Source organism: Anoplopoma fimbria, chromosome 3 (genome assembly GCF_027596085.1).
Source record: "Anoplopoma fimbria isolate UVic2021 breed Golden Eagle Sablefish chromosome 3, Afim_UVic_2022, whole genome shotgun sequence".
Lineage (NCBI taxonomy): Eukaryota > Metazoa > Chordata > Actinopteri > Perciformes > Anoplopomatidae > Anoplopoma > Anoplopoma fimbria.
The window spans coordinates 22,319,193-22,332,937 of NC_072451.1; the positions used below are offsets into that span (position 1 = coordinate 22,319,193).

The 13,745-nt window shown below is 39.3% G+C and overlaps 1 protein-coding gene across 1 annotated transcript; it reads right to left on the minus strand.

The window, feature by feature from the left end:
- Positions 1-210: 210 nt before the first annotated feature.
- LOC129089176 (receptor-interacting serine/threonine-protein kinase 2-like) lies at positions 211-10,995 on the minus strand. The gene is made up of 11 exons (XM_054596556.1): positions 10,478-10,995; positions 9,621-9,774; positions 8,816-8,971; positions 7,952-8,109; positions 7,007-7,056; positions 6,679-6,840; positions 5,852-5,937; positions 4,712-4,813; positions 4,047-4,143; positions 3,714-3,902; positions 211-3,600 (listed from the first exon to the last, which is right to left on the minus strand). The coding sequence occupies exons 1-11, from the start codon at positions 10,669-10,671 to the stop codon at positions 3,236-3,238; spliced, it is 1,713 nt and encodes a 570-aa protein (XP_054452531.1). The 5' UTR covers positions 10,672-10,995; the 3' UTR covers positions 211-3,235.
- Between the last annotated feature and the right edge of the window lie 2,750 nt (positions 10,996-13,745).

Genomic DNA, 13,745 nt, shown 5'->3' on the forward strand with positions numbered 1-13,745 from the left:
GGCCCCTGGGCCTGTGCTGGTAGAACAGTTAAGTAATCTATAGCTATACATAAACCCTCTTGGTTCCTGGCATCCCAGTAGCAGCTCTATATAGATGGTAACATTATATGAGCCAACTGTGCTAATAGAGTAAACATTCCCCATTCAATTAATGTTACATAACAATAAAAAACAAAAACAAGAAAGAAGAAAAAAGCAGGCAGAAGTAAAAACAGAGAATCCATTTTAATGAAGAGTTTCATAGCATGTATGAAAAAATCCTAGTTTCTGTTGAAACCACAGCTACGGATCAACTGTACATTCTGTTACACATTATGTTCTTGTTTGACCAACTGACACTGATAATGACATGGCATTAAATTATATATATTTATAAAAAAACAAATCATCACTTGACAGAACAATGCATGAGTTTTTACCAAGTGATGACAAATGAAAGTATATATAAAAGAGATGAAAATATCAGTACAAAATATGTTACAACATATTTAAGATATCAAATTTTAATATTTCTACTCAGCGTTTCTTGATATGTGTAAAAGGCTTTTGCATGTTGCAATAGTTGAGACCAGAAGCAGAATATGAGGCACAGTTCTTAAACACAAGGCAAATACAAGCCCAACATTATGGAAACGTATCGACCTGCTTGGCCTTGCTGTTGTCTTTTAAGCGATATAATATAATTGTGTGCGATTTCTTGTAAGAATGTTTCTTTATAAGAATAACCTGCTGTGGTTCATTTCTCACTGTGGTATTTAAAGTTCTTTATGAACTTTCCTTGGACCCAATGATGGGGAACAAACAAAAGGTCATGCTCTGTTAAATCTGAGGACGTACAGACAATAAATGACAGAGCCACAATAGTGTAATTTAAGATCCCGATTTTAGTTAAGTGATAAGAGAAGGCAGTGATGAAGACAGTAAGGCCCTTAATGAGAGTCATACATGCACACAACATTGAGCTGAAACGACCAGTCCATAGATCTAATTGTCCATCCACAATAAATTAATCTGCAACTACTTTGATAACTGATTAATCTGTAGATATTATGAGTAAAAATAATAAAAATGTATTTGGGGAAAATCTGATGATATTGGGCTTTTGGAAACTGTAAACAGAATTTTATACTATTTTATAGACCAAACAATTATCGAGAAAAATGATTGTCAAATGAATCAATAGTTAACGTTATAGTCCTACTAAACACACATATATAAACATGGCTATTAGGAAGACTGAAAGTTAAAATTGTGTCATGGAAACAGAAATCATTTCTGGCATGAAGAACATCTATACTGTGTGTATGATTGAAGAAACGAAAAAACTGTATTACTTGAATTATTTATACAGACAAAATACTGCCTTCATTTAAATATTTGGATTTTCTTGCATTTAACAGCATTACGCCTTGAATGTTATTGATCTATGAACACAAAAAAAGAGATAATCATTACATAAACAGGTGTTTCTATCGCTTTGATCAGATCGGAAGCACAGCTAGTGTAGAAACAGTTGATTGAGTCAAGAGTGATAAACTGAGCAATGACTGCATAGACTCCACAGCAGGTAAACTACAGCGGGGGTGGCCAAACTACTAAACTAACTTTTTAAAGAAACTTATTTATTATTATTTCTGCTCTGTTTGTCACATCTTAAAATTAGACTTACATCTTACATTTACAGTTGCATTGTAATCTTTCAAGTTGGCACTCGATCCATGAACAGAAGCCAATATTTGGCAATTTCTTCCCGTTTTAAATTTACTTATTACAGATTAACACATATCATAATATGTAAATGGGCACTTAGGCCATGCATTGTATTTATTAGTTGAAAAGTATTGATTTAATTGAAATTAAATTCAAAAGCAGCAGATACAAAAAAGCTATTTTTATGTGGGCACACAAACTACTGTAATGTCAAACGTAAACTCTTTAGTGGTGTTCTGTTGGTTATTTTGACGGAATATTAATTTCCTATGGCACATGAGTTTCTTGGTCTAGAAACACTGACTTTCTTGCAATATTATTGGTAGAAAACTATCCTTTAACTATTGTTTGTCCTAGTGTTTTTCTGTGTAGTTATCAAAACAGTTGGGCCACCCCTGCAGTAATAGGTTTGATTGTCTCTCTTCATGTGTTGCAGTTCTTCTGCAGAGCAGCTCAGCAGGATAAAAAAAAACGTGAAGCTCATGGATAAACTATAACACTGTATCCAGATGAGCCTAGAGTGAATAATATTACAAATACTGAGAGGTGAGGCCACTACTGAGAAGATCAAAAGAATCTGATCACTTTGGTCCACTTTTAATCTAGACAGACATGCAGACACACATCCCTCTCATTCCGAGTGTTATATTACAATCTCAACTTCCTCTTTACTCCACGTCCGGAGAGAATCTCTTTAGCTCAGCAGTTAAAATAGAGGGGAAGGAAAAACAGAGGGACAAAACGCCACAGTGACCAAACTCATGACTCATTCCAACACTTAAGTAATGTGAAGCTGTTAACAAACCACATAGTTAACTATTATTGGCTCTGAAGTTGTCCTTGTACCTTGTACCGATTTAATGTAGGCCATATGCTTCAATAGAAACACACATAGGCCACATACTCACTGACTTCACTCAATGTTATCCAGATAGTTCACCCATGACTACAGGATACTTTAAGATTAGGATTGCTTTAATAGGAATAAACCTTATTTTTGCTGTAGGTTTTCGAGCATGTTAACAGTCCTCCTTTCACTTACTCAGATCAACTGAGTGTGTTGAGGATGTTTGCATTCTATAAATAAGGCTACACACACACACACACAAACACACAAATAATGGCCTACATAATCACACTTTCACATAATGGAAACTGAGCTTTGGAGACAAAAGCATAACGTATCAAAGGAGAGACACCCTGCTATACACCCACTCAGAATGGAGGGACTATAAATAAATCACCTCATTAACATTGTTAAATAAAAATCACTGATTCCTTCAAATTTTTTTGATTCTGATCGCACAGAATAAAACATTCTGTCTCTTGTGAGTGGATACCCTCTTAAGTGAGTAGCTTAGTTTTGTACCTGTGACTCTTTTTGCTCAGTTCCTCTTTGAGGACAAGACTTACAGGAACCATGGTGACCATGTTAACGAAAGCGGTACCAGTAAGAGTTAAGTGTAGTGTAAAATTGGCACAGTCTGTAATCTGGATTGTTTCCATAGTTTGGCTGTGACTGTTGCTACACATTCCTGTGGTTATTGTAGGACATGGACAGCGGCAGTGCGCAGAGGCCGAGGGTGGGGGAGCCGATTTCAGGCGGGTACGGCTGCAGGCCCATTTGCTTGTTGTCGCGCAGCTTACGGACGACAACGCGGCAGAAGTCTTCACAGTGTCGATGACAGTTGTCCAGGAGCTGGCGGACCTTGGCGGTGCGTGTGGTCTGGGTCACAATAAGCTCATAATCCTCACGCATTAGCATGGTTTGGGACAGCAGGGCATCCAGGCACTGGTTCAGACAGGCCTCCGTCATCTGGGACACGATCTCCTCACGGCGCATCTCGATCCACTGGGCGATTGGGCCTTTTGAGGGAGGAGAGTACTCTGCTGCAAGTGAGGAGAGAGGAGTGAATCAGATTCTGGTTGTACATTTTATTCAACTTTTCAGAGCTGCATTATCATTATCAGCCACTTCGTCCATTGTGCCTTAACTGGGGTACCTTGTTGCTGATGTTGAGGCTTGAGGGTGAGGTTCTCCAGCTGTGTCTCACATTCAGTGACAGGCAGGCCGGGTTTGATGGGTATGTTCAAATCATTCATTTTTTCGCCGTTCAGATTGTTGACTGGGAAGTCCTTCAAAGACTCAGGAGCCTCCAGCGTATGAGCCAAAAATGACGACTGATTCTCCTCTACATCAGAAAGAGAAGAAGAGGCTCATATTGTACACAGATTTTTACATAAAATCTGATGCGTGACTGTGAACTTTGTAATTTGTTTCATAGCCACCCAGTAAATGAGGGAAATGCATAAAATGCCAGTCCTGATGTAAATACCTTTAGAACGTGCAGCATTGCTGATGGTGAGGGCGCCCGGTAGAGATATATCTGTGTCCTGGGAGGAACAAGAGCCTGAGCCTGAGGTGGAGCTCTCCTGTGGCAGAACAAACAATGATGCTTAATTCACATTTTCACACAGACATCAAAGTGGAGAAGATATGAAAGATGCCTTTTTAACCCTTTTAGATCACATCCATCTACATATTGTGCACCTATTTAACAATATATGCAAAAATAATAAAAAAATCTAAATCCAATCATCTTTCGTCTTGTAAAACAAAATATGAAGTTTTCTTACGTAAGCTAGTACAAAACTAATTTCAACCCATATTATCATGACATCCATCAATCATCAATCAATCTGAACTTTGGGAAACAAGGGAGGAATCGTATTGTGCTACTTAAGGCCACCCACTTTGTAGCTGTCCAATCAAATGCAAAGGATCTGATTTAAATCCCTCTTGTGACTGTTCGCCACCCAAATATTTCCTTTCTCTAGGGATTACGTCACAGTATTAAAGCTAAAGACTTACGTTTCACTGGGACTTTGAAGACATAATGCTAAAATTAGACAAGGCTTATATGTAGATGTGCATCCCATAGTATCACTGTTTATTATTAGACACTTTCTTTATATTTGCACAGACGTTTCAGCTACTGACCGGCCAGGGGCTACGCCTGTCCTTCAGCATGTTCAGCGATCCGTCCTCACTCCTCTTCTCACTCACTGACTGAGCTGAACAACAGCCGGATATATGCATCATCTGTGGAGGAACAAGGAAGAAGAGGGGAGTGAGTCATACTGACAGAGACGAATAGTGAGGAACAAATCTGATATGAATCAAATAAGACACCTTTTTAACTAACAAGCATAACTCGTGTCAAACAGCTTGAGGAGCAGAAGTGTTTTCATGTATCGGACCACACAGTTAAATATTCACATTACTAGTTCCTGGTTGAAGTTTTGCTGCCTCTCACTGTTGATACTGAAGGGTCCTCCGGCATATTTGAAAATATAAAACCCACCAAATACAAAGTTTTGTGTATCCTAGTTCAGTAAATAGTGATCATTTACTAGTAGAAACCCAGTTTAAAACACAAGATTATAAATTGCTATAGTCCCAAAAACTATTGACAGGTCTTATAACCTATAGACATACGAACATACTAGCATTACACAATAACTACTAACTATTCCTTTAACACAACAACTGTAGCGATGGGATCCCACAAGCAGCGAATTCTGGCAAGAGCCAAATATAGGGGGCCGATGTTCGCACTTTGCCTCTATTTTGATCTCAACTACACACCTGTAAGGTTCATTAAATACATCTTGCGTAGTTTGGATGCTTTTGTAATGATTAAATCTATCCACAGACATATGAACACCTGGTAGGGGTGCTCAAAACTGGTTCTGTAATAGACCACATTTTGCTATGACGACACAAACACTGCTGTCAAAGCTGGTTGCTATGGTCTCAGCCATGTGCACACACACACACACACACACACACATACCAAGAAGAAGGATATAGTAAGGTAAAATTATGACATAAAAATCTTGGTTCTTCTTGAAATCCATCCTCTCTTAGTCACAATACAATTCAAACTTTTGACTGTTGTCAGCTGTATAACTTCATGTTAACTCCTGTTGGTTCGTTTGTAAAAATTTAACGTGAACAGGAACTGGACCAGAAATAAAATGCAACAATGTATAATTTTTATCCCTTGGTTCGTACCAAATGAACTGAACTACAGGTGCGAAAGGTATCCTTAAAAGAAAGAACTGTGAGAAGACTAACCTTTGACCTCTTGATCTCTAACACGGCCTCCAGGAAGACAATTTCGTCAAAATTCCTCACCATGGGCTCTAGTTCAATCAGACACTCTGAAATGGCAAAAACACATCACATTTCTACTGTTTTGTTTCAACACTAGGATATATAGTTAACAATACAGGACAAAACTTTTTTTAACCTGGTATCACTTTTTTTTTTCCAGTTATGTGTTTATTTTTCGGTTTGCTGCAAGTGTAGACAGAATTTTGCCAATGTTTACTGGGGATTTTTATGCACATTTGGTTGTTTTGGGTACTTTTATGAACAGGTGAAAGGAAGCTGTATGGTCTTCAAAACATTTAGTACCAACTGCACTGCTCATTTGAGTTTCCTTGTTGTGGATTCAATACCACAAATTTACAGTTAAATCAAGACTTTCATTTCTTTGAACAACCGGAAAAACACACCATGTAATGAGTGTGTTGCTGTGACTCTGCGGTTAATGTGGGTGTGTCAGTGAGAAAGAATGAGAGCTAGAAGAAAAGGTGCACTCAGTCTTTGTCTGAACAAATGTCTATATTAGTCTGTTTAGGGCTTGAGATAAACAATGTCTATGAATGTCTGAATGGAAAACAATAGTTAAGTTCATAAAATGATTCAGTGAAGACAGCAGAGAACATTTCAATAATGTGACAGGAAGCTGATACTGAGTCACTTCTTTTTTAGGGCACAGTTTCGCACTGACAAGCAGGATAAGTCATCCCAAACTGTCAAAAAAGGTCAAACTGGGGGGAATTGTAAACTACTGCCAGAAAGGAATTACTGCAAATCGGTTATTTGTGAAAGCTTACTGAGGAAGGAAGGTCGTTCATCAGGGTTAGTGGTCCAGCCGCAGGTCATTAAACCGATGAGGGTTTCTCTGTTAGGGATGTCAGAAGGCAGACTGTCCAGACTCGTGTCAGGACGCATCCCACGGAGCACACTGAACATGATCTGCATTGGGTTGGTCACCTCTGATCGCACAAATACACACACACACAGATCAGTGATTAGTCTGGTGGCACCATGAAAGTTCACTCAAAAGGGCAACTGAACAGAACAAGAGAGTTAAATAAACCTAAGATATGAATAAATAAAAAAACAAGCAAACCGGAGGAAGAAAAAAAAAAAAGGTTTTACCTTGAAATGGAATCTGCCTGGACAGCACTTCCCACATGATGATGGCATAGCTTCAATGTAAACATGCAGGAGAGAAGCAGTTCAGTGAGTTTAGAGTTACATCATTTCTCTTCGACTGGTAATCCCCTTCGGAGTCAAGGGACTTTACGGTGAGCTAACCAGAGACGTTGCTTTGAGGAAGAAACAATGACCAATTGACCTGTTGCAGCAACCGAAACCCATTGCCCAAGATATTTGGGATTCTTTGAAGTGTGGTTGTTTAAGCTAATTATCCATGATCGTACCTACAGTAGATAGCGGTCTGCAAGCCCCCAGTTTGAAGAAAGACACATACACTTTGGTTTTTTAAAAGTGTTAGTTCAGATTCACCAAAGTAACACAATATCACAAACAAACTAACCAATTGAGGTTGCCATGTTCTACAATGTGAAATTACTTTTGCCAATGAAGTCTGGTTGTTTTGACGAGAGCATAGATGGATCTTACTGCTTCAGTTTAACGGCTGTCTGATTGTAAGGTAAAGCAGTTAAATGTTATAAACAAAGCGTACACTTAAACTGATATTAATTTTTTAGGTGGGTCTGTCTTTTTGGTGGTTAAAATATGTTTTGCATTGCTCCTGTCTGCAGCTGTTTTGACTCTGGTAACTTCCTTCTGCTTCTCCAAGCTGCACAGTTCATATTGGTATGCTAACAATCTAACAACCACATGCTGGCACATTGCAACACATATCTACTCTAGCACAGTTTATAAAGTCATCGAGAGTTCATCCAATCAGAAATTCTTCCCAATAATTTGACCACCGACGAAATTAACATAAAACATATTAAGATGGAACTCATGTTGTAGATACTGAAACATACCCAGATTAGAGGAGAATGTACTTGTTGTTGTCTATTGTCCAACTCATTTCTTATTATTAGTTATTGAGGTTATTTGTCTCACCTGTACACGTCGTGCTTCACATCGGCCCGACGGCTCTTGGATGGTTCGTACTTCTCAGGGGGCATGTAGATCACCGTGCCCCCCATCTCTGTGGGCTTGGACCCCGAGCCTTTACTGACGGACAGTTGCCGCCACTTTGAAAGGCCAAAGTCAGCGATCTAATAGCAAAACATTAGCATTAATTTATAATGCTAGATTTAAATGTTTTTTTTTTTTTTTTTTTTTTTTTTTAAATAGTTTTCCCTGGATCAGCTTTTTCTTCTATCAATTAAAGACAACTGATTGAGGCTCCAAGAACATTGGTTATGCTGTGGGATAATTGTCCTGGTTATTATAGTGGGAGCTACTATAACACACTCTGCCAACATGCTTTTGCTGCAGCACTTTTTTCTACAGGGTAAGGACTCAAATTATTCAAAAATAATAATAATAATTTAAACTGTACCGAACAATTATTGTCATCATTGATTAATCTGGTGATTATTTTTTACAACATTTTGTCAAAGAACTGTGAAAAAAGGCCCATTATAATTTCCCAAGATGACATCGTCAGACTTCTTATCTTATCAGAGCAACAATCCAAATCCATTCAGTTTACTATTATATAAACACTCATTTGGGCACCTTTAATCAGAGAACTTTTTTAATATTGCTTAAAAAATGACTGAAACGGTTATGATTAACTGTAAGAAATAAAATAAACTAGTCTTGGGCCAAAGTGTAGGGTTTCTGTGGGTTAACATGGGAATTTACTGAACATATACACACAGACATCCACACTCAGTGACACCTACGCTCAAATGTTTGTTTCTTTATGTCACACATTCAGTTCATCCTGTACCAAAGTCTTGCTGACACACATACCTTAACGTGAAACTCTCCATCCAACAGTATGTTCTGCGTCTTTAGGTCGTGATGCAGGAGGGGTGGGTTCATGTTGTGAAGGAAGTTAACCCCTAAGGCAATCTCATAGAGGATCCTCAGTCGCAAAGGCCAGGCAAGCCCGGGGTACATGTCAGTCTGTAGGAAGTAACAACAGACTCCGTTTTAAATGAAAATAAGAGTATCACAGGGAGACTGACTACACAACTGAGTATGACAAGAGCAAAAATTGAAGGGAGAGAAATGTTGCTACACCAAGAGTGGGAATTTCCCCAAACTATATTAGTCTGCTTTTCTTTCTCTTGCCCTGCTTGTTTCTAAGTTCCGTCATATACTGTGAATCGTGCCAAGTTCCACTTTTTCTTGCTGAACCACAGATATGAATGGCATGACATACATTCACATGATGAGTGATGCAAACGGAGACAGAGCAAGAGACAGAGCAGCTTACCAAAAGCAACAAAGAGACTCTTTCACTTTAGCTCTTTTGGAAACAAAACTGCAGAAACAAGCACTGTAGAAAGTTCAGATGTCCCGAACATTTGTGACTTTGTAATTTGATTGAATAGAGAAAACTTTTAATAATTTAGCTGCATAATAGCTCTCGTTTCCTTAACAAGAGGAAAACAATATAAATGCCATATAGTGGAGGAAAGCTGTCGTTTTACTAATCTTTAATCCTTAATAATTCTTTAAAATAGAGCCTTAGATTATGATAACAGGACTAGACTGTTTTTTGAAATAGCAACTCTTGGATTTATGAAATGACATGATGACATATAGCTACCTCGTGGAGCAACAGGTCAAGAGAGCCATTGCTCATGAACTCGGTGACAATGCAGAAGAACTCGGGCTCGTTGCAGATGCCAAAGATCTGGATTATGTAGTTGAACCGGGCTTTGTGGAGCACCTCGGCCTCCTTAAGCAGGCAGTTCCTCTCCCTGAAACATAGCCAGTGAAACAGAGTTAGTCTTTATTCTCACATAAAAAATAAAAATAAAAAGCCAAATCAGCGCTGACATTCAGAATTACAGGAAGCAGGACAAAGGAATGAATCCTGGAATTGCCTTTAGGGCTGGGCGATAAACAGCAGTTGGAATCATTATCACAATATTAAATCAATCTGGATACCTAGGATATTAATACAGTATATTGAGATATGGAAATAGATGCCCAATCAGGTGTCAAATGATTAACGCACCTTTGTCCCACTTTTATGTGTTACAATAGGCAAAGTTCTTGTGTCAATCAAAACACTATTTACTAATTTTGTTAGTTTTTAACAAGTATTTAGTGGAGTATTTCGGTCTACAAAGAGTTATGAGAGTCATTAGAGACACATTTGATCGGGCAGCTATCCCATCATTAATGGAGCCACAGCCCTCTCATAAATTAAAAAGGTAAACTAATAAAACAATATATATTACTTCAAATTATGTGTGCAGGTTTGAACACGCTGTTTCTTCACCTGAGCTGCAGGAGGACAGTGATACTGTACACGCTGCTGCTGCTACCACACCTCACATTTGATTACAAACACTAATTCAAGACTTTATACTCTGTTTCCACCTTGCACACTCAGTAACTGTGAGTACGGCCTAAACAGTGAGCGTTACATGAGGCGGTCACATCGACGCAGGATACCTTTCTACAACAGGACAGTCGAGCTTCAGGCACTTTATGGCCACCGTGGTCCTCCAGTCCGAGTGCTGCGCCTTGAACACGGTGCCGAAGCCCCCTCTGCTCAGGTAGTACAGGTCGGTCAGCTTCTGGTAGGGGATCACCGGCAGGGTGCTGGTCAGACTGCCGATGTTCACGCAGCCCGTGGCCGGCTCCATGGCAGCTTGTGAGCCTGTTTAACGGGAAAGCCTGTGAAGATTTATCATCCACCAGGTCAGCCACTGAAAGCAGAACTGACCTTTACGGTAAACGCACTGAGGAAGAGCTCTGCCATTCACGCGTATGCCATATCCGTCGCTGACTGCTAGCAAGCTAAGCTAACGTTGATGTAGCGAGAAGAGAACATGTGACAGTATATATATAAATAAACAAACAGATTAATGGTTCACGCGTTTGCTAAAGAAAAACGCCAAGAATTAAACGTGTGCGCTTTCAGTCAAAGAGGAACAACAACAGCGCCGCTGTCAAGAAACGCAGGTGGTTTTTCTTGTTGATAATGACGACACGCTTCCGGGTTTTTCTGAGATGCGTTCAGGCTCATAGTCAGGTTTCAAGTCGATCTGCGTTTTATTGGTCGGACAGCCCTCTGAGCACACACACACACATCATTTCATAAAAGGAAGTACAGAAAGGAGGAAGCCCAGATATGATGACAATTTAAGTAACTTTGACGTTTCAACTTAAAATACAGTTTCACTTTAGATGGAACAGAAAACCTCCTCTGTGCTTGAACCCATGCTGGAATTTCCCAAATGTGGGGCTTTCCTGCGATGGCAATAATCCCCCACATCTCTTACGCATACGTTTGGCAATAGAAAACAAACTATAGGCCTATGTTTAATTCAGTGTTTCACTTATTAAGACCATACACAGACAAAAGTAAGACAATTTAGAACACAAACATACGTTCCAAATACATTCTAATAAAAAAGTCACATTTTTGTTGTGGTATAAAATAGTTACAATCTTAGAAGAGGAATAAATCAAATTCCATTATCTTAAATGTATGTCATAAAGGGTTGTCCATACACTTCACATAATATAGCAATCACCGCATTGTGTCATCAACTTAAAGTGTGTATCATTTTTAAAAATGATATCATATAAAAATGATTTAATATATTTACAATCATAGAAACTTTCTGACTGGGAGGACTGGACGCACTGGACTTGTCCCCCTTGTAATCGGAAACCCCTGTTAAGAGGAGGGTGTCAACAAATCAGTGACCACATTTTAACTGCTGCTTATGTGGAGGTCAAAGAAGGTGTCTAGAGTTTTTGATGATCCGGCAAGACTATCTAACCTACTATTGTAAATTGTATCAAAAGTCCGATTCCCAGTGGATTGGACTGGAGTTTGCAGGTCCTGGACCGAAATGGAGTCTCCCATACATTCTACTTCATCCACGAACAAGCTTCACAACCACAGAGTATTTCCTGGGTGAGAGGAGTTGGACCCTGGGGTGCTGCAGTTGGGGCACCCACGCTCGATGACTCGTGGAGGAGACCCAGAAGAGGCATGTTGGAGGGCTCATCAACACTGCTGGAGGGTGAGGGACACCTCAGGAATAGCTGGGTAGAGAGATCCATCGCTCCACTACTGCTGGGCTCCAAGATCCTGGGGGAGAGGGAAAAATTCATGGTATGGATTTAGCTGGTAGGCCAAACTTTATTTCAAATCCATCAATGAAAAAAAAGTGGTTTCCAAACTTTTGTTTAGTCGCATCCTAAGTTCTGCTTCGAAGTGGACTAAACCTAGTCCATTTGACAGTCTAGATTAAAGTAGGATGAGGTCAATTTCTTCACAAAAGTGTTGTCTCAAGGGCCTAAGGTCAAGACTATAATCTTATAACCACTGTCTGTCGTTCTAAACACAGGCTTTTTGTAAGACTCCTTTAGGGGACTAACTATTATCTTCAGAGGGAACTCCTTGGAAATCAGGGAGAAGTTTACACTTTAAAGAAGGCATTGGAGGAATACCACTTCACCCTCCTGAAGAAGAAAGTCAAGTGTCTGTGTGTCTTTAGCGCAGAAATATAAGAGGTAATATGTACTGTACACTGTATTGAAAGTACTTCCTCTCACACAGATCCCTGTCACTTTCTTTGGAGAGCTTCAAGAGTCCTTGTCAGCTAACAGCAACAATGAACCTTGTTATTAATAGTGTTGCTATTAGTTTGGATGCTATAGACAAGTATGACCAGAAGGTGGCAGTGTATTATCAGTTTCCAGGGGTAAAGCATCTGCACCTGAATCTAAGGGATCCTGGGAACTTGATGTTCTGTTCTCATCATGCATATGGGAGAAGCTTGCCTTCAGGGCTTTCATGTGCTCATCACGCACAAGGACATCTCTCTAAACCTTGTACACAGTCGGGCTGAGAAAACCTCATTCATACTGGCGTCATTATCAGACTGAAGAGCCACTTCGTTCCAATTCATTCATTCTATTTGTGTCGAAGAACAAAGAACAGACGTGGGCAGAGACTTATACTGCCACACTGAATGCATTTGTACAACATTTTATTTTAGCTGTACAATGAAACTGAATTAAATGAAAAGGACATGTCAGAATAAAAAGTCTAGGGAGGCTAGATGTAGTCCCACTGCCTAACCACACATGAAAAATAATAAACAGCAACAAAAAAAAAAAGGCAAGAATAAGAATAAACATGTTGTTAAAGGAAAAAAGTATTTTGGGTCTCAAAGACAATTTTTTAAAGGGTGTAATTGGATGGTAAACTCAATGATCTTTCAGCCTCGCTTATATTGTTTTTTGCAGCTCTGTGTCGCTGTGTCTGCGTCTCTCTCCTGGCTTATAGACAGCTTAGCTCTGTTTGTGACCGTCTCCAGACTCCTGGATGCTTCCCACTGAAAAGCTGAGGAAAGCAGCTGTGAGCTGCACTTCATCAGAGGTGGTGAAGTTAACATTTGTGTAGAAAATAGGCCACGCAATAGTATGATTTATTCCACCTTAGATGAAGAGCACAGCAGAGCAGACTATTGAGCGGGTAGATTTTTCTTGAAATACTATGACTTTATTCGCATTAAATTACGACCTTATTCCCTTAATATTACGGCATTTTCCTCAAATTATTGGGTGCCACATGCACATTTAAATGCACACAAAAGACACAAAAGAGAAGGGAAGAGTGAATCATGACTACCTGTTTGTTGACTCAGCAGGGATATATATTTTATATTACTAATTTATATTTTTATTTATACATTAT

Coding starts and splice junctions, on each gene's coding strand:
- LOC129089176 (XM_054596556.1), bottom strand. CDS start 10,671: ATGGAGCCGGCCACGGGCTGCGTGAACATCGGCAGTCTGACCAGCACC. Junction 7,057..7,951: donor GTGAAGCACGACGTGTACAG/GTGAGACAAATA, acceptor TTTACATTGAAG/CTATGCCATCATCATGTGGG. Junction 5,938..6,678: donor TGAACGACCTTCCTTCCTCA/GTAAGCTTTCAC, acceptor TTGCCATTTCAG/AGTGTCTGATTGAACTAGAG.